At 58.1% G+C, this 27,103-nt stretch overlaps 2 protein-coding genes across 6 annotated transcripts; both read left to right on the top strand.

Moving 5' to 3' along the window:
• The first annotated feature begins 607 nt into the window (after nt 1–607).
• NAT14 (N-acetyltransferase 14 (putative)) lies at nt 608–3,231 on the top strand. 3 transcript variants are annotated; one of them, XM_060652677.3, is made up of 3 exons: nt 608–721; nt 1,366–1,482; nt 2,116–3,231. In XM_060652677.3, exons 2-3 carry the CDS (start codon nt 1,411–1,413, stop codon nt 2,662–2,664), a joined length of 621 nt encoding a protein of 206 aa, XP_060508660.1. In that variant the 5' UTR covers nt 608–721; nt 1,366–1,410; the 3' UTR covers nt 2,665–3,231. The 3 variants fall into 3 exon arrangements, with proteins under 3 accessions (XP_060508660.1, XP_060508658.1, XP_060508659.1); XM_060652675.3 differs by lacking the exon at nt 608–721 and adding an exon at nt 888–984; XM_060652676.3 differs by lacking the exon at nt 608–721 and adding an exon at nt 911–1,013.
• Nucleotides 3,232–4,020: 789 nt separating this feature from the next.
• On the top strand, nt 4,021–27,063 carry SSC5D (scavenger receptor cysteine rich family member with 5 domains). Of its 3 annotated transcripts, none has more exons than XM_078439268.2 (14): nt 4,021–4,250; nt 4,784–4,807; nt 5,104–5,412; nt 5,607–5,726; nt 5,973–6,086; nt 6,439–6,747; nt 8,516–8,833; nt 9,070–9,252; nt 11,924–12,241; nt 13,636–14,244; nt 14,318–14,632; nt 14,755–14,922; nt 22,124–22,270; nt 25,199–27,063. In XM_078439268.2, exons 1-14 carry the CDS (start codon nt 4,226–4,228, stop codon nt 26,974–26,976), a joined length of 4,737 nt encoding a protein of 1,578 aa, XP_078295394.2. In that variant the 5' UTR covers nt 4,021–4,225; the 3' UTR covers nt 26,977–27,063. The 3 variants fall into 3 exon arrangements, with proteins under 3 accessions (XP_078295394.2, XP_078295393.2, XP_078295395.2); XM_078439267.2 differs by having other exon boundaries at nt 4,781–4,807; XM_078439269.2 differs by lacking the exon at nt 14,318–14,632 and having other exon boundaries at nt 4,023–4,250; nt 4,781–4,807.
• The last annotated feature ends 40 nt before the right edge of the window (nt 27,064–27,103 follow it).

The raw sequence follows: 27,103 nt of genomic DNA, 5'->3' as shown, positions 1-27,103 counted from the left end.
GTGGGATGAGGGGGAATGTCGTGGTCATAGCCACCGCTTGGGAGCTCAGAGTCTTGTAGCTTTTGCTTCCTGGCTCCCAGGTGACTGACTGCGATTTGGGGCCAGCCACTTCTATGTGAGGTTCAGTTCATCCTTTTAAAAAGATGCAGTGGGGAGCGCCTGGGTGGCTCAGTCTGTTGGGCGTCCGACTTCGGCTCAGGTCATGATCTCACGGTTTGGTGAGTTCGATCCCGCATCGGGCTCTGTGCTCACAGCTCAGAGCCTGGAGCCTGCTTCAGATTCTGTGTCTCCCTCTCTCGCTGCCCCTCCTCCGCTCTGTCTCTGTGTCTGTCTCTCAAGTAAACATTAAAAGAAAGTAAAAAGATGTAGTGGTCACCATAGTGGGGAAGCATTAGAGTCTAGAATCCTGGTTCTGTTTGTTCGCTGTAAGTCACCCCACCGCTCCCCTCATCTGAAAAATGGGTGGGTGGGAGTCCTTATCCCGAAGGTCCTCCCAGAGAGCCCAGGTGGGCTGGGGTGGAGGTTCCTGGGGCGGGTTCTCTGGGAACTGGTGGGCCCAGGATGCGGCCCTTCCCTCGAAGGCCCCGGAGCCAACGAGAACTAATCCGCTCCCATCACCGCCCCCCCTCCCCCGCCCCCTGTCCCCCACGCTCGGCTCTCCGCTTGTTTAGCAACCAGGGAAGGTCGGGAAGAGACCGTGCGCTCCTCCTCTGCGGGCCGGGTAAGTACCTTGCCCGCCGGGACCCGCCTGCGTCTGCCCCTGTCTCCGCCCCCTACCCCACCCCCGGCGGGGTCGCCGCGTCCAGCTCTGGTCCCTACCTCCCCCCCCGCGCAGAATCCTGCCAGGACGCTTGGCAACCGTTGCTAAGGCCGAGTGCAGGCCCCGCCCCCACTGTGCGCGAGCTTGACGTCACTTCCGCAGGCGACCCCTTCCCGACCCTGCCGCCCCCACACCTAGTGGGAAGATTGCAGCCACCTGCAGAGGTTCTTGCGGGCCTGCTCCTGCGGCGCGGGTCGGGGACGACTGTGGGGCAGGGAACGGGGTCCATGCCCTGGCTGGGGCGGGGGGCGGTGTTCCGCTGACTCCCCAGGGCAGTCCCTGAGCCTGGGAGCGAGCCCCGGCTTGCAGGGTGCTGACGTCCGCGGGCGTTTAGGGGGAACCGATTGAGCACCGCGGCGGGCGGGGGCGAGGGGCCGGGAGACTTGACAAAGGTCGCTGGGTGGAGGGTGCATCCCGAGCTGCGCTCGCTTGGGGGCCCCGAGCGTTCCCAGTGTCCTGATCTGGGACACGCTGCTGCGGGTCCCCTTCCCTGGGGCGCGGTGGGGACCAGAGGTGCCCTTCAGTGACCTGCTTGTTTTCACCAGGTGCACGCCTGCTCCCTTGGGGGGCGCGGGAGCCTGGGGGTTGCCATGGCCCCCAGCCACCTGTCCGTGCGGGAGATGAGGGAAGATGAGAAACCCCTGGTGCTGGAGATGCTGAAGGTGAGAACAGGCGCGAGGTGGGGGGGCGGGCGGCGGCATTGGGGCGTCTTCAGCCACCTGCCTGAGCCAGCCCGGGCTCCTGGGAAGGGATCTCTTCCTCCTAAGCGTCTTCTTGGCTCGGTCCCTTTTTCTAGTGCCTTCTTCCCACCCTTAGGGTCAGAAAGGTTTTCACAGCTGGAGGGCCGTGGGGCGACCCTGGCACAATTGCCTCCTCGTCTCAGACTTTGAGTCTGCCCTGCACCAGCCGGCGGAGCCCGTCCTCCTGCCCACACTCTGCAGAGCAGAGCCCTGGGGCCCCCGCCTGGGACCGCATCTCTTCCCTCCCCGAGTCCTGCCACCGGCGCCTGCTCGGAACTGGGGCTGTCCTCTGTCCTGTTCAAGGCCTCAGCCTTCCCTGAGCCTCACACCTGCAGCCCCCCTGAACTGGGCGTCCCCCACAGCTCCTGATGCACTCATTCGCTCCGGGTGCCGGGAGCAGATTGTGTCCTGTCCCCTGCCTGTTCCTTGGCTGCAGGGCCCTTGCCCATCTGGGGGCCCCTGCCCCCAGTGCCCGGCACTGTCCACTCCCTCTCTTTTTCCCTGGTGTCTCTTGCCACCGGGCCCCCCTCCTCTGACTGCTCCTTCTGCCCACAGGCTGGCGTGAAGGACACAGAGAACCGCGTGGCCTTACACGCCCTGACACGGCCACCAGCCCTGCTCCTCCTGGCCGCGGCCAGCAGTGGCCTGCGCTTCGTCCTGGCCTCCTTCGCCCTGGCCCTTCTCCTGCCCGTGTTCCTGGCCGTGGCGGCCATGAAGCTGGGCCTGCGGGCCCGATGGGGCTCACTGCCCCCACCAGGCGGCCTGGGGGGCCCGTGGGTGGCAGTGCGCAGCTCGGGTGACGTGTGTGGGGTGCTGGCCCTGGCCCCAGGCTCCAGTGCTGGGGACGGGGCCCGGGTCACCCGCCTCTCCGTCTCTCGCTGGCACCGCCGTCGAGGTGTGGGCAGGCGGCTGCTGGCCTTTGCCGAGTCCCGGGCTCGAGCCTGGGCGGGAGGCATGGGGGAGCCCCGGGCCCGGCTCGTGGTCCCAGTGGCTGTGGCAGCTTGGGGCGTGGCAGGGATGCTGGAGGGGTGCGGCTACCAGGCTGAGGGCAGCTGGGGCTGCATGGGTTACACGCTTGTAAGAGAATTCAGCAAGGACCTGTGACCGGAGCCAGCCGGGAGGGAGATCACTTCTCGAGCACTCGCCGTGTGCAGGTCCTCCCTGTGTGAACCCCCAGCCCTCTGGGGGCCCACAAACAGGCCTGCAGAGGGCAAGTCGCTCTGCTGCAGGCTGATGTCTGTGTGTAGTGCGTGAACTTCTCAGAGAGGTCAACCTGTGCGGGGGTTTTTGTGCACCGAGAAATCTCGGTCTGTCCGCAAAGGCGGCCCCCTTTGTGGTACGGGCCTGGGAGAGATGTGCGGGGAGGAGGAGAGGGGGCCGGACGAGCGTGCCCGCCTCTTGTGCGTTAAGACTTGGGGCGGGGGCACCCCAAATGGGGACACAGCCCTCCTGGGAACGGGGTGGAATGCGATGGCTGCAGGGGATGAACAGAGCCTCTGCAGGGGAGGGTCATCCGCTCAGAGAGGCCTGGGCAGGGTCGGGGTGGGCGCAGGGTGGGCGCAGGGCTGCCCGAGGCGGTCCCCTCCCGGGAAGGTGAGCCGAGAGGAGCGGCCAGACCCATCTGGATTTTTACACCCGATTGTTAATAAAGCCTGGTCTCGCTCTCTCTGATGCCTTTTCCAGTCCGTCTCTGCACACCACCCCCCTCCTTCTGTCTGGCTTCTGCTTTTCCCTGAGTTGACATTAATTGTTGCTGGGGGTGCTGGACGAGGAGAAGGGGCGGCGATGAGCTCACGGCAGCCCCACTCCCTGCCAGCCTCTGACTCACGCTCCCCATTACCGAATTTTTTCCGCCTCACAGCTGCCTGGTGCAGAGAGAGTGGGGGCCGGGGGGAGCAAGTGTGTGTGTGTGTGTGTGTGTGTGTGTGGTGGCCCCCTCCCTCAGCCAAGACTGGACCCCCAAGTCCTTCGGCCCGCCCCCCCCCCCCCCAGCTCCCTGGAGTTCAACCACAGCTCCCACAGACAGGGGATCAAAGAGTTTGCATTGAACCCCATCAGGGGGGACAGACAGGGGTTTCTGTCTCCTTTTCCAATCAGGAAGTCCTTCCTGGTGTCTGGCTGCAAGCCTTCTTGCTGCTGAACATGAGCCCCAGATGTACTGGGTCCCCAAGCCCAGCTGCTAGTTTGAATCCACTCCCAGTCCGCTCCCTCCTGGTCTCCCCGTGTTCCCTGCTGGACAAGAGAGGAGCAGATGGGCGGGTGCTGGTGCGTGCTCCCCCCTCCCCCAATCGGGTCCCTTTCCTGAGCATCTCTAAGCACAGCGGGTTGCCTGGCCTGGAGTCTCCGGCTCCCAGTGGGAGTTTGCAGTTGGACACCCTCGCTCCCCGCCGCCACCCCCTCCTCGCCAGGCCTCAGCTGCTGGCCAGCCCCCTCCCTCCCCCCACTCCTGTCCCCTGCTGCCGCTGCAGCCTCGGCAGGCAGCCTCTCTTCCTTCTGGCAAAGTGTCCAGCCCCTGCCTGCTCCTCCCCGGTCCAGGGCGCCTCTGGCAGGCGCTCCCCTCGCTCCCGCCCTCCCTCTCTCCTTCCCTCCCTCCGGTGGCCGCAGCCTCCTCCCCTCTCCAGCTTGCGTCCCCTTTCACCCCGTCCCTGCCTTGGAGTCTGCAAACATGAGGGTCTTGGCCTGCCTTATCGGTGAGTGACCCCTTCTCCTTGGGGACTCAGGGACCTCTGACCCCTGAGCTCATCCACTTGAACGACTCAGACTTCCGGGACCCTGTCTCTGGTGCTTGGGATAAGGGACATCTGGTCCTCCTTGCCTGATCCCCTGAGGGACCCAGCCTTCTGCACAGCCAGCCCTACCCTCTTAGGACCCCAGGGACCTACCCTCCTCCCCCACCGGCCCTGACCCTAGGGGGGGAGGTCACCCACCATTTGACCTTAGCCAGGCCCCTGGGGGGAGCACAAAGCCTGGCTCCCAGCCCTGACCTGAGGCTTGTGGGGCCCCGCCTGTCTCAGGGACCTGAGTCTTGCCCAGCCCTCTACCCAGAGTCCTGCCTTGCAGTAGTGGGGTTTTTGGTTCAGAGGTGTGCACGTTCTGTGTGTGTGTGTGTGTGTGTGTGTGTGCACATGCGTTGGGGTATTTAAGACGAGGGGTCTGCACTGGAGAAAGCACCCCTTCGGGCCTGCCCTCACTCTACCCTACCCCTCCACCCCCCTTCCAGCAGCTCTGATGGGGATCCAGGCTGTTGGTAAGTGGCCCTGAGCACGGCTGCCTGACCTTGCACAGTTGCAACCCACCCCTGCCCAGCCTCACCCTCCACTGCAAACCTGGCTGCCCTGCGTGGGCCCATGACCTCGGGCACTTCTCCCCCCCAGAACCACCGCTGACCAGCCTCCCACTTCCTGTGGGGGCCACTGTTCTCCTGGGAACTCAGGAGCTGGGCGGCCGGCCTCACACCACACCCTACAGGACAGACAGCCCCCCACCCCGCCTTTCCCGGGCCCCGCCCCCCCAACTGTCACAGCCTTTCCTCTGTCCCCCCAGAGAGGCTGCGTCTGGCCGACGGCCCCCACGGCTGTGCCGGCCGCCTGGAGGTGTGGCACGGCGGGCGCTGGGGGACCGTGTGCGACGACGGCTGGGACCTGCGGGACGCCGCCGTGGCCTGCCGCGAGCTGGGCTGCGGGGGCGCGCTGGCCGCCCCCGGAGGCGCCTTCTTTGGGGAGGGCGCGGGGCCCGTGTGGCTGAGCGAGCTGGCCTGCCGGGGCAGTGAGGGCCAGCTGGGGCTCTGCCCCCATCGCGGCTGGAAGGCCCACATCTGCTCCCATGAGGAGGACGCGGGCGTAGTCTGCGCAGGTGAGGGGCCCTTGACCCTCCTTCGGGGGCGCTCCCACAGACGCGACCCAGAAGTCCGGGCACCCCCAGCCCCAGACGCCCCCTCCAGGACTCCCAGCTCACTGCCGCCTGCCCCCCCCCCCCCCCCCCCGGGTCTGCCTGTCTGGGGCGGGGGGTGGGGGGCGCCCCGGCCACAGCTTCTGTGCTGTCCTCAGGTCAGCGTGTGGCCAACTCCAGGGACGGGGACGATCCACCTTCGATCCTGGAGGGGGACCCCTGGCCGGGGCTGTCTGGGGAGCTGAGCCCTGGCTCGGAGGAGCCTCCAGGGACACACGGTGAGCCCACCCTAGCCACGCTCTCTCCCCGCTTCCCAATGTGAGGGAGAGGGGTCTTGCACTAGCGCCTCCTAGGGGACAGATGGAGGCAGCAGCCGCGTCCCCCGCAGGGCCCCCGTCACAGCCCCCTGCACATCCTCCTGCACCTCCTGGGGCTGTCGGGCGGCGTGGCCTGGCCCCCGCACCCCCCCCCCCCGCGGGAGGGTGAGCGGCTCCCGGCTGAGGTCTCCCCGCTGTCTCTCCCAGCACCCCGCCCGGCTGGGACCCCACAGAACAGCTCCAGGAAGAAGGGTCCCCGGCCACCCAAGCAGGCCAAATCCACCAGGGCCCCTCAGCTGACAGCCGGAGCCCCCCGACACGGTAAGGCCCCACCACACATCTGGACCAGCCCAGCGACCCCTGGGTGCCCTCCTCTTCACCTGTAACTGGCAGGCCCCCAGCGCCACTACGCCCCTCGGGATCCAGCGAGGCCCAGCGCCCTGTCGTCCCCCGCCCCCACCTGCCCACCTGATCAGGAGACCCAGGCACCCCACCCCGCTCAGATCCTGGCACCCCTCTTCACGGCCTGGCTGGCAGGTGCATCTCAGGCCACCGCCCCCTCTGGGCCTTGGTTGCCCCGGATGGAAAACGAGGGCTGTTTGAATCTGCTTTTCCCAAGCTGCCCCCCCCCCCAAACAAAACTCAACACTCCCTTCTTCCCTGCCCCCCGCAGAGCGGCTGCGCCTTGTCTCGGGCCCCCACGGGTGCTCCGGTCGGCTGGAGGTGTGGCACGGCGGGCGCTGGGGGACCGTGTGCGACGACGGCTGGGACCTGCGGGACGCCGCCGTGGCCTGCCGCGAGCTGGGCTGCGGGGGCGCGCTGGCCGCCCCCGGAGGCGCCAGATTCGGCCCGGGCTCAGGGCCCGTGTGGATGGATGACGTGGGGTGTGGAGGCGGAGAGCAGGCTCTGCGGGACTGTCCCCGAAGCCCCTGGGGTCGGAGCAACTGTGACCACAGCGAGGATGCGGGGCTGGTCTGCACGGGTATGTCCCCCGCCTTCCAGACGCTTACCCGAAGCTGCTGCTTGCCCCGCCTCATCTGCCCCTACTCACAGGCTGCGGTGCCCGCACCTGCTTGATAGAGCTCTCCTCGACTCTCTCCTTCCTCCTGCCCCTTCCCTCCTCTCCCTCCTCCCTTCCTTCCCCCTCCCCCCTCCCCCCTCCCTGCCCTGCCCTCCCTCCTCCCTTCCTTCCCCTCCCCCTGCCCTCCCCCTCCCTCCTCCCTGCCCTTCCCTCCTTCCTCCCTTCCTTCCCCTCCCCCCTCCCTGCCCTGCCCTCCCTCCTCCCTTCCCTGCTCTCCCTCCTCCCTGCCCTCCCCCTCCCTCCTCCCTGCCCTCCCCCTCCCTCCTCCCTTCCCTGCCCTCCCTCCTCCCTGCCCTCCCCCTCCCTCCTCCCTGCCCTGCCCTCCCTCCTCCCTGCCCTCCCCCTCCCTCCTCCCTGCCCTCCCCCTCCCTCCTCCCTGCCCTTCCCTCCCCTCCCTGCCCTCCCCCTCCCTCCTTCCTCCTACCACTCTCCCTTCCCTTCCCTCCCCTCCCTGCCTTCCTCCTCCTACCTCTTCCTCACTCCCTCCCCTCTTCCCTCCTCCCCTCTCCCTTTCCTCCCTCCTTCCCCTCTCTCTTCCCTCCTTCCCCTCCCTTCTCCCTCCTCCCCACTCTCTACCCTCCCCCTCCCTCCTTCCTCTCCTTCCTCCCCCTCTCCCTTCCCTCCCCTTCCTCCTCCCTCTCTCTCTTCCCTCCTACTCCTCTCCATTCCCTCCCCCTCCATGTCCCAGGGGGAGGGCAGGGAGGAGGGAGGGCAGGGAAAGGAGGAAGGAGGCAGGGGTGGGGGGGTGGGAAGGGAGGAAGGAGGGAGAGGGCAGGGAGGGGGAGGAAGGGAGGTAAGTTAAGACTCCAGGGAGGGCTAAGTTGCTGGGGAGAAGTGAACCCCACGAGGCGCCTGGGGAAGCTTGGTGCCCACCACACCTTTCATTCCTGGGGGGCCCCACAGGGGAGCCCCTCATTTCCTAGGAGCAGATGCAAGTACAGGCGTGTCTGACCCCTCTGGTTGGTTCGTGTCTCTAGAACACTGACTGGGGGTGATTTGCCCCCCAGCCCGTCTGGGGGGGGGTGGAAAGATGGACTCCACGCTCCCCAATGGGCCCAGGCCTCACCCCAGAAAGACCTAACAGAAATGTACCCTGAAACCAGAAGAGGTTCCTATGTAGCAGGTGGTTCTCAGCGGTGGCTGGGGGGTGGTTTTCCCATCCCGCACTCCCCAGAGGACATTGGGCGAAGTCCGGCAGCCACGCTGTAGATGCTACTCTCATCTGGGGACTGGAGCCCCGGGAGGCCGCTGGACATCCTACAGTCGCAGGACGGCCCAGGCAAGGAATGACCTGTCCCGCGATGTCCTCGGTCCCGAGCTTGAGAAGCCCTGCTTTACAGGACTGAGGCAGGCGGCCAGGGAGCGGGGGGCCAGGCCAGGGCGGTGGATGGAGGGGATCAGGGCCAATGTCACCAGGGCCTGCCCCCGGGGAGGCAGGGGCATTGCGGGCAGGTCACAGCCGGACTCTTGGCGAGAGACTTCCCATCCTGGAGCCTTTTCCTCACCGGCAAACTGAAGTTGGAGTGCCTGCTGTGCAGCGTCACCGCAGTCCGGACGACGGATGGCTCCGCACCCGCGTGTCTGTGCTGGTTTCCTGCACGTGGGGCTTACACCTGCTCACCCATCACAGTCTCCCGTCTCTCTGTTCTCCCCGTCTCCCCACATCCAGGCCCAGCCCCCCGGCTGCGTCTGGCCGACGGCCCCCACGGCTGTGCTGGCCGCCTGGAGGTGTGGCACGGCGGGCGCTGGGGGACCGTGTGTGACGACGCCTGGGACCTGCGGGACGCCTCCGTGGCCTGCCGTGAGCTAGGCTGTGGCGGCGCGCTGGCTGCCCCCGGAGGTGCCTTCTTTGGGGAGGGGGCTGGCCCCATCCTCCTGGATGACCTTCGGTGTCGGGGTAACGAGACAGCCTTGCGATTGTGTCCAGCACGGCCCTGGGGCCAGCACGACTGTCACCACCGGGAGGATGCCGGGGCCGTGTGTGACGGTGAGGAGGACAGCAGGGACCGCCTGGCCGGGGGTATGCTAGAGCCACCAGTAGAAGTGCGGAGAGCTGGGGGGGGAGGCTCGCGTGGTCTCATAGCGTACACCCCACGGGCCCCTCTCTCCTTCCGTCCTGACTGCCGCCTCGCCCCATCTTGTCCCCATCCGTGCAACCTCGTCCTGCAATGGCGGTCCTGGGCTGGAGGGCGGCACGTGGTGATCACCGTCCCCCCGCCCCAGGGATGCCTCTTGGATATGTCCCTCCCACGGCCCCGGCGGCAGCGGCGGACGGCAACCACTCTGCGTCCCGCGACGCTGCGTCAGGGCCCCCGCCCCCCACGGCGAGTCAGGCCTCGCGGACCGCGGGCGCCTCCCCTCCGCCTGCCTCCCCCACTGCCCCGCGGGAGCCTGGACCTGAAGCCGGTGAGTCTGGAATGCTCCCCAAGGAAGCGGGGTCTTCCCTTCTGCCTCCTCCCCCTTGGTGCCCCCCCCCCCCCCGCACCCTTTCTCCCTGCTCAGAGACCCTCTCATCAGGGGTGGAGGAGAAAACAGAGCCCCACACCCAGAAGGGTCTGTGCTTGCTTGAATACTCTGCTGTCACCATCCTGAATGTTTGGAGGTTGTCTCCTCACAAACGCTGAAGGGACCCACTCGATAGTTGTCATTTTCATTTTTAAAAAATGTGTATTTATTTATTTTGAGAGAGAGAGTGAGCATGAGCAGCGGAGGGGCAGAGAGAGAAAGACAGACAGAGAGAGAGAGAGAGAGAGAGAGAGAGAGAGAGACCGAGTGTCCCAAGCAGGCTCCCAGCTGTTGGCGCAGAGGTTGATGCGGGGCTCGAACCCCCAAACCGTGGGATCATGACCTGAGCTGAGAGTCGGAGGCTTAACCGACTGAGTCACCCAGGCGCCCCTCGTTTTGATTTTTTAAATGTTTACTTCTTTTGAGAGAGAGAGCTAGTGGGAGAGGGGCAGAGAGAGAAGGAGAGAAAGAATCCGAAGCAGGCTCCAGGCTCCGAGCTGTCAGCACAGAGCCCCACGCAGGGCTCAATCCCACTAAGCATGAGATCATGGCCTGAGCCAAAATCAAGAGCCAGACACTTAACCAAATGAGCCACCCAGGTGCCCCAGTAGTTGTCATTTTTTAAACACCGGTGTTAGTAGTGTTCGGGGTTGGTGCAGCCAGCCGATCAAGACGGGACCGTCATTGGAAAGATAGTGGGTTTCTCTCCCACCCCCGGGCAGGGGCCACCCAGGGAAGCCCCAGGGGCAGTCAGCAGGCAGAGGGAGCGAGGGGCAAAGGCCAGCAGGAGCCGTGACTGTGGTTTCTGTGGGAAGGATCGGGCAAGGCCAGGTGGGCAGGGTCAGGACCGGCTCGCTGGAATCACTTCAGGGAGCCGTGGGGCGGAGGGGCTGCCCCTGGTTGTGGGGCACCCGGCCCTGGGGGGCTGAGGGCAGGTGGCCGGTGGCCCAGAGCGTGAGAGCCGCGTGGAGGCGGTGGGGGGGTGGGGGTGGGCCCCAGACGGGCTGGCCTGCACAGACAAGGCACGCTCCGGCGGCGTCTCTAGGAATCAGCCAACCCTCCGAGGGACAGGCTGTCCGAGTCAGCAAGGCCCAACGTCACAGCAGGAGAAATACAGAAAATAAGAAGGCAGGGTTGGCGCAGCTGTCTCCTCGAGAACAGGAGGAGAAAGGCCTCTGCGGGAAAGGCCGCAGAGAGGGCAAAATTGGTTCTCCTACTGGAGGCCTCTTTCCCCTTTTGCGGAATGACAACAACTACGAGCATTCACTCAGCACTCGCTGGCTTGTGTGTGTGCGTACTGTCCCAAGTACTCTACGTGTCTACGCCAGGTGACGTTCCCAACCACGCGGGCCCTGGGTGCTGTCTTGTCTCTGTGTCACTCATGAAACCCCGTGATTAAAAAAATATGGGAGGGGCGCCTGGGTGGCTCAGTCGGTTGAGCGTCCGACTTCGGCTCAGGTCATGATCTCGCCGTCCGTGAGTTTGATCCCCGCATCGGGCTCTGTGCTGACAGCTCGGAGCCTGGAGCCTGTTTCAGATTCTGTGTCTCCCTCTCTCTCTGACCCTCCCCCGTTCATGCTCTGTCTCTGTCTCAAAAATAAATAAACGTTAAAAAAAATTTTTTTTTAAATATGGGGAAGTCAGGACTCCAATGAAAGCAATTTGTTCCAGGGCCCATATTCTCTTTTTTTTTATTATGGTACAATATATACATAATATAAAATTGACCATTTCAGTCGCTAGTAAGTGTACAGTTCAGTGGCATTAAATCCATTCGTAAGGTCGTGCAGCCGCCAGCATCCAGCTATAGAACCTTTTTGTCATCCAGACAGACACCCCAACCCATTAAACACGGACTCCTTAGTCCCCCAGCCCCTGGCTTCTACTTTTTGTCTCTAAGAATTGGACTCCTCTGGGGACCTCGTAGTATTTGTGCGAATGCCCTCCAGCTTCATCCATGTTGTGACACGTGTCTGAATTCCCTTCCTTTTAAAAAAGTTTTGTCTTATTTTATGTTTGAGAGAGAGCGCGCGCGAATGAGGGAGGGACAGAGAAATGAAGACAGAATCCGAAGCGGCCTCCAGGCTCGGAACTGTCAGCACAGAGCCTGACATGGGGCTCAACGAGCTCAACGAGCTCAACGAGTTCACGAGCAGTGAGATCATGACCTGAGCTGAAGTTGGAAGCTTAACCGACTGAGCCCCCCAAGTGCCCCCAAGTTCCCTTCCTTTTCAAGGTGGAATCATATTCCGTTCTGTGTGTATACATACCTCATTTTGCTGTCCCTTCAATCTAGTGACGGACGTTTGGGCTGTTTCCAAGAACAGTGCCGCTGTGAACATTTGTGTGAATAGCCATTTTCACTTTATCTGGGGTATATCCTGGGGAGTGGGACAGTAATTCTATGTTTAACTTTTTGAGGAACCGAGACTCTGCCCGACCCTATCCCTGTGCCTAAGGCGGACGGTGGCCCAGCGGAGGACTAATATGCGGCTGGATGGAAGGCAGGTGGAGGGACACAGAGAGCTGGACGGCTTCCTGACTCCCATCCTTTGGGTCTCTTCCATCCTAGGCTCCCCCCAACTGCGCCTGGTGGCAGGGCCCAGCAGGTGTTCGGGCCGGCTGGAGGTGTGGCACGCAGGGCGCTGGGGGACGGTGTGTGACGACAGCTGGGACCTACGAGACGCTGCGGTGGTCTGCCGCGAGCTGGGCTGTGGCGGAGCTCGGCAGCCGGACCCTGCCGCTGGCCGCTTTGGCTGGGGGGCCGGCCCCATCTGGCTGGACGACGTGGGGTGCTTGGGCACCGAGGCTTCGCTCTCTGACTGCCCCGCTGCGCCCTGGGGGAAGCACAACTGTGCTCACAATGAAGATGTTGGAGTCACCTGCACTGGTAAGGAGGCCCTAGCCACCCACTAGTTCCTGGAGGGCTTCCTGGAGGAGGGAATGGGAACTACCATCTACTGAATGCCCGTCTCCTAAGCCCGGGCCCTGGGCTGGGTGTTTTCACACGTGTGACCTCACAATAGGTCCAAGTTAGTGGATGTTATGCTCAATTTACACGATGAGGCTGAGGCACAGAGAGGTTAAGTAACTTGCACAAGGTCACACGGCAACGAAGTGGCAGAGTTGGGATTCTTTCTCCCCCTCCCATTCCCAAGAACGCTCCCCAAGATGAAAGGAAGTGAAGACAGGGCCACTGGGAGATGCACAGAAGCCAGAGTGAGGGCCAGCTGCAGTAAAATCAGGCTTCGTGTTCGCCGTTCGCTTCCAACATTTATCGAGTGCCAGGCACTGAGCCAGGTGCTGGGGCCTCCGGATGCAAAGAACACAGTCCCGGCCTTTGGGAAGCTCGCAGCTCACTGACGCAAAGATGTACCAACAGATCACTGCAAACCTGTGTGACATGTTACCATTTGGGAGGTCCCAAGACCAACTTCAGGTTCCATAATTTCCTAGAAGGACTCACAAAAGTCAGAAAAGCTGTCTTAAAAGCCAGCCGAGGGAGGCAGCACAGGGGGCAGGTTCAGGAGAGACCTTCATGGAGCTTCCAGCCACCCTCTCCCAGGGGAGTCATGCGACATGTGACAGCACATATGAAGTACTGCCAGGCAGGGACGCTCCCCAGACTCGGTGTGCAGGCTTTTCATAGGAGCTCGGTTACAAGCTGTGCCTGCCCACCTATCACCTGTCCACGGCACAACGTGGGTACCGATTCTCTGGTCGCCCCAGGAGCCGGGGGGCAAAGGGCCCAACCTTCCTCTGGGCACAGTGAACATTTTCCTGCACACATGCTAATCCGAGAGATGACAGAACAGTGGCAGCCGTAGCAATGGAGCCCCTGCACCTACGCCCTTTCCCTCTCCTCTGGAGGCCGTGGGAGCCTCAGCAGGGTTTTCAGCTGGGGAGTGAGCCGTCGGATCTGGTACCACCCTGGTGACTGGTGAGAGGTGGACAGTGAGAAGTCACAGGAAGTGAGGCCACGCGTGGCCAGAGAGAGGAGGACGACAGGTCGGATGTGAGAAGGGCACAGAGGGCCAGTCACATCACTGTACGAGACAAGGAGGCAGGGGGTGGGGTCAGATTTGGCTGGCCACAGTGTCCCCAGGGTCTGGCACAGTGCCTGGATCGCAGAAGATGCTCAACAAATGTTTGTCACGTGAATGAGTGAATGAATAATGAAGGGATTAATGGAAACTTGGTGATTGCAGAGAGGGGAGGTGTAGACAGATAATCTTGTCATTATGGTGTCCGCCATCTTCCCTGTCCTCTCCTCGCACCTTCCAGAGACCCCTGGCCTGGACTCTATCTCAGACCCCTTCAGTTGGAGCTGGATCCCTGGCCTGGGTAGAGATCCAGACGCCTGGCTTCCCGGGGAGCTGGCCACCAAGCCCTCTGCGAGGCTGACCCCCAGCGTTCCTGAGAAAACCACCACCAAGGCCCCAGGGAAAATGCCCAAGAGTACTAAGAAGTGGGTGACCAAAAATGCAAAGCGACCGACCACTCAGCCCCCCGTGATGCCAACCACTAAACATTCCAGGGTCCTGAGCACCCAGAGGCCCCTTGAACTGACCTCACGGACCACCACAACCCTGACCACCGAGGCCTCCCACAGACCAGTTTCAGAGTCTACTGCAAAGCTGACCACCGGGGTCCCCCACGGGATGACCTCACATACCACTGCAACACGGACTCCCCGGGCCCCCCGAGAACGGACCTCTAAGGCCGTGGCAACGTCAACCACTCAAGGCCCCCGAGAGGTGACCTCTGAGGCCACCGCAACGCGAATCCCTCTGACCCCCAAGGAGTCATCAGCTGAGATCCCAGCACAGGGTTCTCCAGAGTCACCCAAAGACCCAGCCCCCTCCCCCACTGGGAGCACCACTCGGGGATCAGGTGAGTGGAGGGAACACAAGAGGTGAGGTTGGCCCCTCTTGACCCCTCCTGACTTGGGGCCTTCTACCGGCAGGCCCGTTCCGCGTGCGTCTGGCTGATGGGCCCAACCGGTGTGCTGGCCGGCTGGAAGTGTGGCATGCTGGGCGCTGGGGGACAGTGTGCGATGACAGCTGGGACCTGCGGGACAGTACCGTGGCCTGCTGGGAGCTGGGCTGTGGAAGGGTCCGGCCCCGAGTGGGCAAAACCCACTACGGCCCCGGGACGGGCCCCATCTGGCTGGATGACGTGGGCTGCAAGGGAATCGAGGCCTCGCTGAGTGACTGCCCTGCTGGGGCGTGGGGCCAGCACAACTGTGACCACGAGGAAGACGTGGGGCTCACCTGCACTGGTACTGGGGATGGGGTGGGGGACCCAGAGTCACTGCAGGAGATTCTGGAAGGGTAGTTTGGAGCTGCAGCAAGGACCTTGGAGACAGGGCAGGGCTCAATCCATGCCCCACTTTCTCCCAAGGCTACGCCGATGAGGATGATTATCCCCCCTGGACCTGGGATCCCACCTCGGGAGAGGACCTGGCCAAGGGGACCACCGCCGCAGGGGTGCCTGGACACACGCTCTCCTGGGGCACCACCAAAAGCCCAGGGGGACCCTCCCCAGCAACCAGGCGTCTTCCACACACAGGTGAGGGGCACGGCCAGGGTGCGGAGGGGGCCATCATCGACCTGTGCGCGCCTCCCCAGGCAAGTTTTCCGTGGCCCTAGGGCCCCTAAAACGTTCCCTCTGGAACTCTTCGTGGAGAGGCTTGAAGAGGAGACCCCCCCCCCCCCATTCCCACCCCAGGCACCGTGTGTCTCCGAGAATCAGACCAGACTTCGCAGGGTCTGAGCCCACGGTCCTCCCGCAAACCAGCCAACCAGCAGTGACACCTGAGCCTGGGCCCTTCCACCCCGACAGCCCCAGCTGGCCCAGGTCACCGCGTTGTCATCCCCCCAGCGCCCTCCACTTGGTCCTCCCCTCATGCTCTGGTCTGGGTCAGGGAGTGGTTCAGTGGCGGGGTGAGGAGCCCCGAATGGAGGGTTCCCCTCCCTTTGGCCAGTGGGGCGGCCTTCAGCCCCACAGTTCGGCCCGCGGCCCCTCTCACTGCAGCGGGAACTGTCCTTTCCACCTCTGTGGCCACACCTGGGGGCGTGGGCCTCAGCCCGGCTCTCTCCGGCTTCACAGCGCCTCCCTCCCGGGCCAGCGCCCTGGCGCTTGCGTGTACGTGCGTGCGCGTGCCTTCGTGGGCGTCTGCGCGGCCCACGTCCCTGCGCGTGCGCGTGGGCGCGTGCACTCGTGAGCGTTTGCGCGGCCCACGTCTCTGCGCGTAGCGTGCTGTCGCGGGTTTCTCTGTGGCCCGCCCCCGCGTGCGTGTTGCTGCTCTCGCGAGTTTCTCCTTGGCCCGCGTGCGTGCGCGTGCGCGCGCCCCTCCATCCTCTCGGCCCTCCCCGCTCGCCCATCCACGCCGCCCCTCCGTCTCCGCATCTCCGCGTGTCCGCCTCCTGCTCCCCGTGGCTCTCGCGTGCTCGCATCCAGTGCACGCTCCCAGCCTTCCTGTTTTCCACACTCCACGCCTCCGCCTCCTCTTCCGGTTCCGCTGTTTCTCAGGCCGGGTCACTACTTTCCCCATCTGACCATCCCCCCCCTCCCCCTCCCGCGCTCCTTGTCACCCTCGTGCTCCTTCCCTCGCACGGTGGCTTCTTCGTCTTCTCCTCACGGCTGTCTCCTCCTGCCCCGGCCCCACCTTTGCCGCCCGGTCCAGCCTGCCGCACCCGCTGCGCCTCGGACTGCTCTCGCCCTCTGCTTCTCCGTGTGCCCTCCCATCTCCTGAAGGTCCCACTTCTGCCTGTCGCCCCGCGCTCCTCTGCCCCTCTTCTGCGAGACTCGTCCCCTCAGGACCACCCCTCCCCTCGCCCCCTTTCCCGCCTTTTTGTGGCGCGCAGCACGCACGCGCACTCTGCGGCCCTTGGCGAGAGAGCCCGGCTCCAGCGGTCTCACGCCGTGTGACGTCACAGGCGCTCTGCGCCTCCTGATTGGCCGGCCAGCCCCCGCCCGCGGTAATAAAAGCCGGGTGAAGCGCCTCGGGGGCTTCTAGAGCGGCCGCCTGTCTGCGAGGCTGGGCTTGTGTTGCGAGCGAGAGAGGGAGGGGAGGAGCAGGCCGAGGGGCCGCCGCGCTGTAGGGTGGGGGACCCGAGTTGTGAGAGCCAGGGCCCGTCCAGCCCAGTTTTAGAGGTGCTGCATCTCGGTGCATTGTGGCCAGGGTTCTAGAGCTCTTGTTCTCTGCAACCCGGAGCGGGACCCCTGCCTGTCCCGTGGCGCCCCCTCGCGGTGGAGACGGTCACACGCTGGGCGGGGAGTCCCTTCCCTGGGAGTGGGGGGGGTGCGGGGTGAGAAGGCATTGCTTGAGCACCGAGAAGTGCGAACTGTGCAGGGGGAGGCTCGGGGTAGTCACGTGTACCGTCTTCACAGTGAGGCCAGCTGGGGAGTGGGAGCAAGCATAGACGTGGATTCCTGTCCTCACTGCAAGGTGACCTCGAAAAACATGAGTCCACCTCTATGAGCCTCACTTTCTTCCTCTGAGGAAGCAGTGCAGGAGAGCTCACCTTTTCTGTGCTGGGCACGCGTGGTTCCAACAACCGGGAGACCTGCGTCCTGTTGTTAACGCTCGTGTTTCAGGTGGGGGAAAAAAACTCCGACTCAGAACTTGAACTCAGGAACCCCCATGGCGATCCATTTGAAACGATTTCACGCACAGTTTGCTCATTGGGTTGGGAAAGATTACTGAATTACTGAGGGAATTAGCGCTGAGTTCTGGAGTCCAACTCCTTGGGTTCCGGTTGTGGCTCCACCAAGATGAGAACTAGCTGGGTGACCTCCGGTCGCAAACCAACGAGCAAAATGTGTGTGAAATAGTTTAAAACCACAGAACGTTGGCTGTTAGGTTTATTTACCGTAAATGAACAGTCCTGGGGAAGGAGTCGTTCTTTCTAGCAGAGCAATCGGGAAAAGCCTCACAGAGGAAGTGGTATTATCCCCAGCAGCAGACACCAGGAGGAAAGGAGTTCTCAGAGGAGCAAAAAAGCTGACGTTGAGAAAATTGCACTGCCAGTCTGGGCCATTGTCATCTCCACTGGACTTTTAGTTCTGTCGTGTGTTTAACTGTCCGTTTGTATTGCTACCCTGACACGGAACCACACATTTAGTGGCTTAAAACAACACAAACTTATTTTGCAGTTCTGTAGGCCAGAAGTTCAACAGGGGTCTCTTAGGGCCTAAAACCGAGGCGTCAGCAGGGATGTGTTCCTTCTGGAGGCTCTAGGGAGAATCCATTGCTGTACCTTTTCCAGCCTCTAGAGGCGCCCACATTCCTTGGCTCTTGGCCCCTTCTTCCGTCTTCGGAGCCAGCAATGTTGCATCTCCCCGAACTGCCTTCAGATCTTTCTCCGTCCTGATTTTAAGGAGTTGTCCCAATTGGATTGGGTCTCCTTGGACTGATGCAGGACGATCTCTTCATCTCAAGGTCTGGACCTTTAATCACATTCTGCAGTATCCCTTTTGCCACATTAGGTAACATATTCACAGGTTCTGGGGATTAGGGCATGGACATCTCTGGGGGAGCGTTATTCTATCTACCACAGAATCTGTGTTGTAGAGACTCAGTAGGAACTTAAATGTTTGTTGAATGATTGGTTGAATGAATGAATGAGAAACCACAGTGTAAGTCTGGAGACGGCATACAGCCGAAGCTAGACAAAGTCTAGCTGAAGCTCACAAAGCTTGGATTTTCACTTCCTAGTTCACTGAAGTAACATTTCTTGAGGCTTCTCAGAATTTGGAGACACGGACATTAACTTTCTGTTAAATGCCCACTGTGTGTCAGGCACGAATACTGACCCCTGGGAACGTAGCAGTGATGAGCAAGGGAAAGGGAGGCTGAGATTTACAATTTAGAGTAGGATGGGCAAGAGATTCCTTACTGAGAAAGTGCCCTGTAAATGATGACCTTAAGAGAAGGGCCAGGACATCAGCATGGCTGGAGCAGAGTGTGCCGGGCAGGGGGAGAGTGATAGGAGAGGAGGCTAGAATTTGAGTTTTGTTCTGCATGCAGTGGTGGAGAATTTTAAGTTTGGAAGGACATGATCACATGTGTATTTTCAAAGCAGTCACTGAGGATGCCAGATCAGAAATGGATGGAGAAGCTAGAGTGCATGGAGGGAGACCCGGAGGTCTCTGGCGAGGTGACAGTGGTCGTGACTGGGGTGGTGGTGGAGACTGAGGGAGAAGTGGATGTATGTCAGCTGTATGGTGGGAGTTTTGAGCTGAGGTATTTGAGCGATGGGTCAGATAGGGTGTGAGAAGAGGAAGGTAGGGGATGGGAACCCACCTTCCACTGGATCTGGGGACATTGCGGGTGGATGCAGAGGACCACAGTGGGAATATAGACCCATTGGGGATGCATTGGACACACTCAAGCGGACACATTAGATACGCAATCCTGGAGCTCTGAGGTGTGCCTGGGCTGAAGCTATAAGTCGACAGATGGAATTTGAAGCCGTGGGGATGGATGAGGCTATGCAGACGGACAGCTGTGCCTAGCGGACCTCCCACACCCAGCTCGGAGGGTGGGATGACTCATGGATTTGGGCTCTTGCCGTATGTCATGGCTGCATGAGGCCGTGCAGAGGGGAGAGGACCCAAGATCGAATGCAGGATTAAATGTAGAGGTTGGATGATAATAAAAACAGTAATAGCTAATATTCATCAAATGCTCTCCATGTGCCAGGCACCATCTACATGTGTCACATGGTTTAATTCACTTCCTCCCCGTGGAACCTTATGAGAAGAGAACTATCCTTAACACCGTTTTACAGATAAGGAAACTGAGGTGCAGAGAGGCCAGTACAGCAAAGGGCAGAGCTTGGCTTCATACTCCATCATTTACATTCGTAGCCACTCTAGCCACGGAGACAGGGAAGGAGCATATGACAGAGTTAGCTCTGAAGAACCCAGGAAGCATAAAGCAAGGCATGACTTCATTGAGGGGGAAAAGGGAGGGGGCTTTGAATAAAATCCTGCAGGTTGAATAAAAGCTCACCAGGGAAGGAGTGAAGACTCGGGAAATTTGCACCCTGAGGGAAAGAGGTCTCCATTTAGGACCAGGTAGACCTGTGTGGGTCTGAAACCTAATACTGCGCCTTAGCTGTGTGACTTTGGGAAAGCCCCTTGCCCTCTCTGGGCTTCAGTTTGGTCATCTGTACTGAGCAGCTTCTCCACCCACCCTCTCCGCATGAGATTGCCAAAAATTAATATGTCTGACAGCACCAAGGATGTGGGATAAAGGTGGGCATGAGACTCTGTTCCTGGGTAGGAGAGCGGTTTGACACTAGGGAGATGCATTTGCCTTTCACACAGCAATTGTACAACTAGGTGTTGAGCTCTCACTCATGAGCCCAGGGACACAAGTATAAATTCACTACAGTTGTAATGTAACCGCGGAACATTGGCCACAGCCTAGCCCTCTGTCAACAGGGGCGTCGATGAACCAACAGATGTGTATTTGTACAATAGAACATTATCCAAAGGTTAAAAAGAAGGAACCGGAGATATATGGATTCAATTCCAAGAATAAGCTTATCACATGCCATTCAGTAGATGCCACCACGGTACCCACTTTACAGGTGAGGAAATTGAGTCGTGGAGAAATTGGTGGCTTGTTCACCCAGCTAGGAAGGGACACGTCCGAGAAGTAGCTGCCCAAGGACATGTACGGGATATACGTGGATGTGCATGGTCTTAAACTAATCGTAGGAAGTGTGGAGAAACAATATGGCGTCGGGGAGTACTTCCTCTGTAGCCAAGCTGTAAAGACATGTTTGGCAATGATAAGCTGGACTTTGAGCAGCGGCTCCCCCTGATGCAGGGAAGGGATGTGGTTGGGTCTCATGAGGGCTATAACTCTGCCATGCTGCTTTTTCAATTAAAAATGCATATATTTCAATGAAAAAAAAAATCAAATCGATCACACACTAATGGACCATGAGCAGGTGGCCATATCTTAGAGCACATTTCAAGAACACAGAGACCCAATGCGTGTGCTTGCAGTTGGGGGACTGACACTTTAACAGGAAGAGAGCTTCCATTTGTGTTCTTAATGGAGCCCTCCTAAAACCCAGCATCCCGAGAAGAAGTCTTCACAGCTAATGTTTTTTTTTTCCCCCTCTAAACTCTTTTTTCCATTTTTAATTTTTAAATTAATAGTGCTGCTAATGTTTTTTAAAATTCCATGGGGCGCCTGGGTGGCTCAGTTGGTTAAGTGTCCGACTTCGGCTCAGGTCACGATCTCATGGTCTGTGAGTTCGAGGCCCGCGTCGGGCTCTGGGCTGACGGCTCAGAGCCTGGAGCCTGCTTCTGATTCTGTGTCTCCCTCTCTCTCTGCCCCTCCCCCATTCATGCTCTGTCTCTCTCTGTCTCAAAAATAAATAAAAACGTTAAAAAAAATTAAAAAAAATAAAATAAAATAAAATTCCTAATGAGTATGACCATCAGGTAGGATTTCATAGCTATCCTCTTAAGGTATTTATCAGGCATGGGGAAGGTATTTAATTAAGAACAGTTAACAGGGAGACATGAGTATAGTATCTGCCGTGCTGGGCATCGGGATGAAGACCCTTGTTCTGTTGGCATGCAGTGTATTAGGTGACAAAGCCAGGGATTTCTGCACCTGGGACAGCTAGCCACAGAGCTCAAGGGGACCAGGACAAACATGTCCAGAGTGGCAGACACCATCCTTCTGAGCACCTCAAGGTTTGGGGTCCAGTGTGAGCAGCAACGTGTGGAAGGTGCTGGAGAGGTGGGCAGGGACAGTTAATGAAGGGATTTGAGGAACGTGGACTTTATGGTTGCACAGTTTGAATACACTAAAACCCACCGAATTGTACAGTTTAAGGTATATGAATTATATCTCAACAAAGCTATTGTTAAAATAAGTTTTTTGATCAAGCTAGAAGACTTATTTCAATCTTTCTAGTCTCCCTATATAAAATGGTATATTTTACATTTATAAAATGGCATATTTTTATATTACACAGCTGACCATTGAACAACATGGGGGTTAGGGGCACCGACTCCCACGCAGTTGAAAATCTCCATGTAACTTTTGACTCCCTTAAAACTTAACTACTAATAGCCTACTGTTGACTGGAAGCCTTACCAATAACATAAACAACACACATTTTGTATGTATGTATGTATGTATGTATGTATGTATGTATGTATATGTATATATATGTATGTATATATGTATTACACTGAATTTTTAGTAAGCTAGAGAAAAAAGTTACTAAAATCATAAGGAAGAGAAAACGCATTTACAGTACTGTACTGTGTTTATGGAAAAAATCCACATATAAGTGGACCTACACATTTCAAACCCACAGTGTTCAAGGGTCAGCTGTATATTATACATTTCTATGTTATATAAAATTGTCATGTAGAGATTATCTAAGAGACCTAGGAAAAATATTATGGAAATATTCCTGGTAGTTCATTACTAAATATATTACAGGGTTTTTTTCCCCCTGGGAAAAAAAAAAAAAGAATGAGGAAGAGCAGGGACTTCAGGAAAGCGAAGTAATAACTGTTCTTATTTTATAAGCTAGTTTAGTCCCAGTTTCTGTTATTGGTAGTTGAAAGCATCTCAGCTGAGTCACCAGGGTGGCTGTGGGGTCAGGGAGGAGATTGGGGTGGTGGTCCAGGTGACACAGGATGAGGCCTGAGTTGAATTCCGGGATGAACAGAGGGTCAAAATCAAGAGAAGTGAGACTCAGTTCTCCCTATATCTCTTAAGGTGACAAGGATGGTTACGAGTCTTTTCGGACATGGGATACACCTTCAGGAGGGGCTCTGCCCAAGGGGACACCCACCACTCTTACCACTGGCACCACCCGAGACCCAGACCGTCCCTCTCCAGCTCCAAGGATCCGTGGAGACACAGGTGAGGCATGTAGCTGTGGTGAGGGACCAGGGTGTTTGTGTTGTGGGGCAGAGATGGACTGCACATTCCCCAGTGGTGACCCCACTCTTACCCCACAGACCCAACAGAAATACACCCTGAAACAAGGGGTTATTATGTACATCAGTGGTCCCAACTGGGGATGGTTGGCAATATCAGAATATGTTTGGGATCGTCACAACTAAAAGAAGGGAGTCTACTAGAACCTAATGGGTAGAGGCCAGGGATGTTGTTACATATCCTACTCCGCACAGGACAGTCCCCCACAACAAAGACTCCCAGCTCCAAATGTCAACAATGCCCGGATTTGAGAAACCCTAACCTATACTATGCAGTTCACTCTGACAAATCAGTAAGAAAATGACAGGAAACGCTCTAAGAAAATGGGTAAGAGTTATGAACAGGTGATTCACAGAAGGGGAAGCCCAAATGGCCAACAAGTTTATGTAGAAACACTCACACTCAAAAGAAATCAGGAAATTCAAATGAAAATGATGACAAGCTTGGAAAAAAAACGGAAAGGCAGCTAATATCAAGTGTGGGTGAGGACGTAAGGAGACAGACGTCCCCACTGGATACAGCGATTCGATAAAAACAATTCAGCGAAATTAGGGGCACCTGCCTGGCTCAGTCGGAAGAGCGCGCAACTCTTCATCTCAGGATCGTGGGTTCAAGCCCCACGTTGGGTGTAGAGATTGCTTAAATACAGAAAACTTTAAAAAATTTTAGTGAAATTAAATATGATTGCACATTATGACCCAGCAATCCTGCTCCTAGATGTGTATTCCAGAGAAATTCTTAGGTAGGCTTATAAGGGAAACGTATATGAAGGTGTTCTTTGGAACGGTGTGGTATCAGGGAGTTGGAGGCAAGTTAAGTGTCCGACAGTGGGTAACGAGAAATGCAATGGGTGCACACGATGGATCCATGCAGTAGCTAAAAGAATGACCAGCTGCACACACAGTTCACGGTAGGTACGAACAACATGATATGCAGGAAGGAAGTCAGAACCAGAGTGAGAGCTCCAGCAGAATGTGATTTACAAAAACTCAAAGCACAAACACAAAAATACACGTACACTTAATGTATTAACATACGCACTTATATGGATTCTATATTGTGTGAGAACATACATACCTTTAAGGACATATGTCAAATACGTTAAAGGAGGTAGCTATGGGAGAAAGTGAGAGGGATGGAGTTCGGGGAGGAAAAAGGAGAAAAAGGAAGAGGAGACCCTGCAGGACTGTTGGTGACAATGGACACAGGAGTATGATTAGCTTAGCTCTCTGCACCGTGGGTCTGAAAAATTAAAAATCAATACCACTCTAGATATCTGAACCCCTACAATACCTAAGCAAGCTGAGATTCTTGAAATAGTAACTAAAACCAGCCAACATTTACTGAACAATATGCCGCATGTCAGGTATTATTATGCTAAGCAATATATATATATATATATATATATATATATATATATATATATCTCGATAAAAACAATTCAGTGAAATTAGGGGCACCTGCCTATTACCCCTTTAGCCCTCATAACATCTACATGAGCCCTATGATGTAGGTGTTAATGCCCATTTCACAGAAAACAGAAATTGAGGTACAGACATCAAGGCCTATGACAGTATTAATAGTCATGAGAGTGTCTATTATGTGCTAGGCATTGTGATAAGTGCTCTGTATACACATGAGCTCCCTGAATCCTCATGACAGCTCATCCACAAACCGAGATTCAAGACAGTTTTGTGACTTGTCCACAGTCACCCAGTTAGGAAGCGATGGAGCCGGGGTGTAAGCCCAGGCAGCCTGGCTGGAGGCCAAGCCCTTTACTTAACTGCTTCTCCAACGTTGTAAACACAAGGCAGGAACAAGATGCACCTAAAAAATCCTACAGGAAAACTGGAATCCTCTAGCACTGTGTCATTCAATATGGTAGCTACCAATACAGCTATTTTAAGTGTAAATGAATCCAAACCATTTCCTTGGGCAGACTAGCCACATTTCAAGTACTCAGTGGCCACGTGTTATCATTTCCATCACTGAGAAAGTGATGTTTAATGGTCTAAACTCTAAATGCAGAGGACCTTGCTTCGCATCTTTCCCCCGCAATTTGTGAACTGTATCCGTGCCACCTATGGCAGGTTACCCACCATCCAGGCCTGATTCCCTGCATCTGCAAAAAGGGATACAATCCGTTCTTACCTGGAAGCTAGGCCAGGAAAAGAGGGTGAGGCTTCTCACTCTAACTCAGTCCCTAAATTTAAGGGGCTGCCCAAACACTCAGCCATCAAGGTAGATAATACCTTTATATTTTTAAAATAACAAATTCATGCAAAACATTCACAGTGAACTAAATATCAAAAATTTAACTAAAGGCAAAAATTTAAGTCTCTTTTTTGGATCTTTTGCGATAATTTTACTTAAAACTGTGACATAAAAATCTTGATCACTGAGATTGCGCTTTGGAACCGCTCTGCATCCCCCCTCACACTTCTGCCCCTTCTGGCATTTCCCACATCCCTCCCCCAAATACCCCTGCGGCCCCTCCTGCATCCCCAGGTAAGCCTCCACATCCCCCACACTTTCGCATCTCCCTGCAAGCTTCCAGTGCTCCCACCGACTTGCTGCCCCCCCACATTTTCGCTGCCTCCTGCCTTCTGAGGTAGCCCTCTCCGTCGCGTCCCTCATGCGCAGTGGAGGACGCCAGGTGGCGCCTGGAGACATTGCAGGAGGTGGGGAGGTGGGGCGCTGGGGGGGGGGGCTGAAGTCTGCCGGCGACCCGAGACGTCACGAGGCCTTGCGCCTTCTCATTGGTCAGCTCTTCCCTGGAGGGGCGTGGCGGGCCGCGGGAGTAGGTGGGGCGGACTGACCTCAGGCCATCCGTCTATCCTCCTCCTCCAGGTTCCGAGAGAAAACTGTGGCCCCAGCGTAGGCTGCTGCGCCCCACATCGTCCCGGACGGTGCCCCCTGCCCCTTCCCCAGATCCCTCCGCTTCGTCAGAGCCCCCGGGCTCACCGGTGACCTCTGTGACCTCCAACCCTGCGCCATGGTTCATTCCTGAGGCAGCTTCAACGGGGAAGGTGACCTCTGACCCTCCTGACACTTTGCCACCCAGCCCGGACCTGGCCTCCTGGATGAGCTCTGACCTCACCTTGACAACCCTTGGCCTCACTTTGTCTACCCCTGACGCCACTGTGATTGCAGCATCGCCGTCTGATCTCTCACCTACCCCACCACCCGCCTTGCCCAAAGAGCTGACCTCTGACCCCTCTGCACCAGAGGTGGTGACCCACCTTTTTTCTACCTCAGAGTTGACTACAGAATCTGCCACAATCCCAAACTTGGACACAGCTCCATACCCCAACTCAGTTCCAGATCATTCCAGATCCCCAGACTCCTCCACAAGCCCCTACCCCACTACCAGCCCTCACTCTGCCTTGACCTCTCACCCCTCTACCTCCACTACCTCTCAACCCACTACCACCCTTCCCCCAACTACAACACCTCACTCCACCGCCACGCCTCACTCTACCACAACCCCTCACCCCACCACAACCCCTCACCCCACCACCACCCCTCAACCTGTTACACCCCCCCAACCCACCACACCCCCTCAACCCACCACACCCCCTCAACCCACCACACCCCCCCAACCCACCACACCCCCTCAACCCACCACACCCCCCCAACCCACCACACCCCCCCAACCCACCACACCCCCTCAACCCACCACACCCCTTTACCTTACCACAACCCCTCACCCCACCACAACCCTTCACCCTACCACAACCCCATACCCCACCACGACCCCTCAGTCCACCACACCCCCTCATTCTACCACTGCTCAACCTACTACAACCCCCCACCCTATCACAACCAGTTACCCTGCCACGACCCCTGACTCCACCATGACCCCTCATTCTACCACCTCTACTCATCCCACCATGACTGCTGACCCTACCTCAACCCCTGTGGTTACTGTCAAATCCATTCTAACTTCCTTGGGAACAGAATTCTCTCCCACTCCAGCGCCAGCAGTCAAGCCTAGCCTGCACCCCTGGTTGACCTCCATGGGAGCCGCTCATCTCTCTCAGATGTCCAGCCTAGCGCCTTTTTCAGCCTCAGAGTCCAGCCACCCCAGGTCTTCTCCAGGCCCAAGCATGGACACACTGTCCACTGAGGATTTCCAACCACCAAGAAGCCAGAGCCCCAAACCAACTCCACCACCCACCCAGACCCCACACTCAGCCTCTGACCCCACAGGGACCTCTGACCTCCATCTGTCTTCCACGGTCCACCCCTTGGATCAACCTCCTCCTGACCATTTCACCCTAAGGCCAACCCCTGGGCAGGACCCAGACCCCGTTGGCCCATGTGTGACTCCAGCACCACCCGTAAAGGTCATGGCCTGTGAGCCGCCTGCCCTGGTAGAGCTAGTGGCTGCTGTGAGGGATGTGAGTGGCCAGCTGCAGAGGCTGACCCAGGTCCTGAAGCAGGACCAGCAGCAGCGCCAAGCTCTGGAACTGGGGCTGACTCAGCTGGTGGAGGCCACCCGGGGTCTGGGGCAGCTGGGTGAGGTTGTAAAGAGACTGGCCGAGAGAGCCTGGCCGCCCAGCACACCTGCACCAACCACCACCACCCCAGAGGAGGAAGAAAGGCCTCTGAGGGGAGATGTGTGACCCTATATGGGATTTGAGGGGCTTAAGATGCTCCCAATCAAAAAATGAAAACCAAAGTATCTAATTAAAAAAAAGATATCAATGACATTTGTGGGGACCTAGGGGAACCCCAGGGAGATGGAATCAC

This window comes from Panthera onca, chromosome E2, assembly GCF_046562875.1.
Source record: "Panthera onca isolate mPanOnc1 chromosome E2, mPanOnc1 haplotype 2, whole genome shotgun sequence".
NCBI classification, from domain to species: domain Eukaryota; kingdom Metazoa; phylum Chordata; class Mammalia; order Carnivora; family Felidae; genus Panthera; species Panthera onca.
Note: the sequence above shows the minus strand (reverse complement) of the source record. Positions and strands in the feature narration are given on the sequence as shown.

Excerpts from the sequence above, each read along its gene's own strand:
- NAT14 (XM_060652677.3), top strand. The coding sequence starts at position 1,411 with ATGGCCCCCAGCCACCTGTCCGTGCGGGAGATGAGGGAAGATGAGAAA. Across the intron at positions 1,483-2,115 it reads TGGTGCTGGAGATGCTGAAG|GCTGGCGTGAAGGACACAGA; the intron begins GTGAGAACAGGC and ends TTCTGCCCACAG.
- SSC5D (XM_078439267.2), top strand. The coding sequence starts at position 4,226 with ATGAGGGTCTTGGCCTGCCTTATCG. Across the intron at positions 4,251-4,780 it reads GGTCTTGGCCTGCCTTATCG|CAGCTCTGATGGGGATCCAG; the intron begins GTGAGTGACCCC and ends CCCCCCTTCCAG. Across the intron at positions 14,633-14,754 it reads CGTGGGGCTCACCTGCACTG|GCTACGCCGATGAGGATGAT; the intron begins GTACTGGGGATG and ends CTTTCTCCCAAG.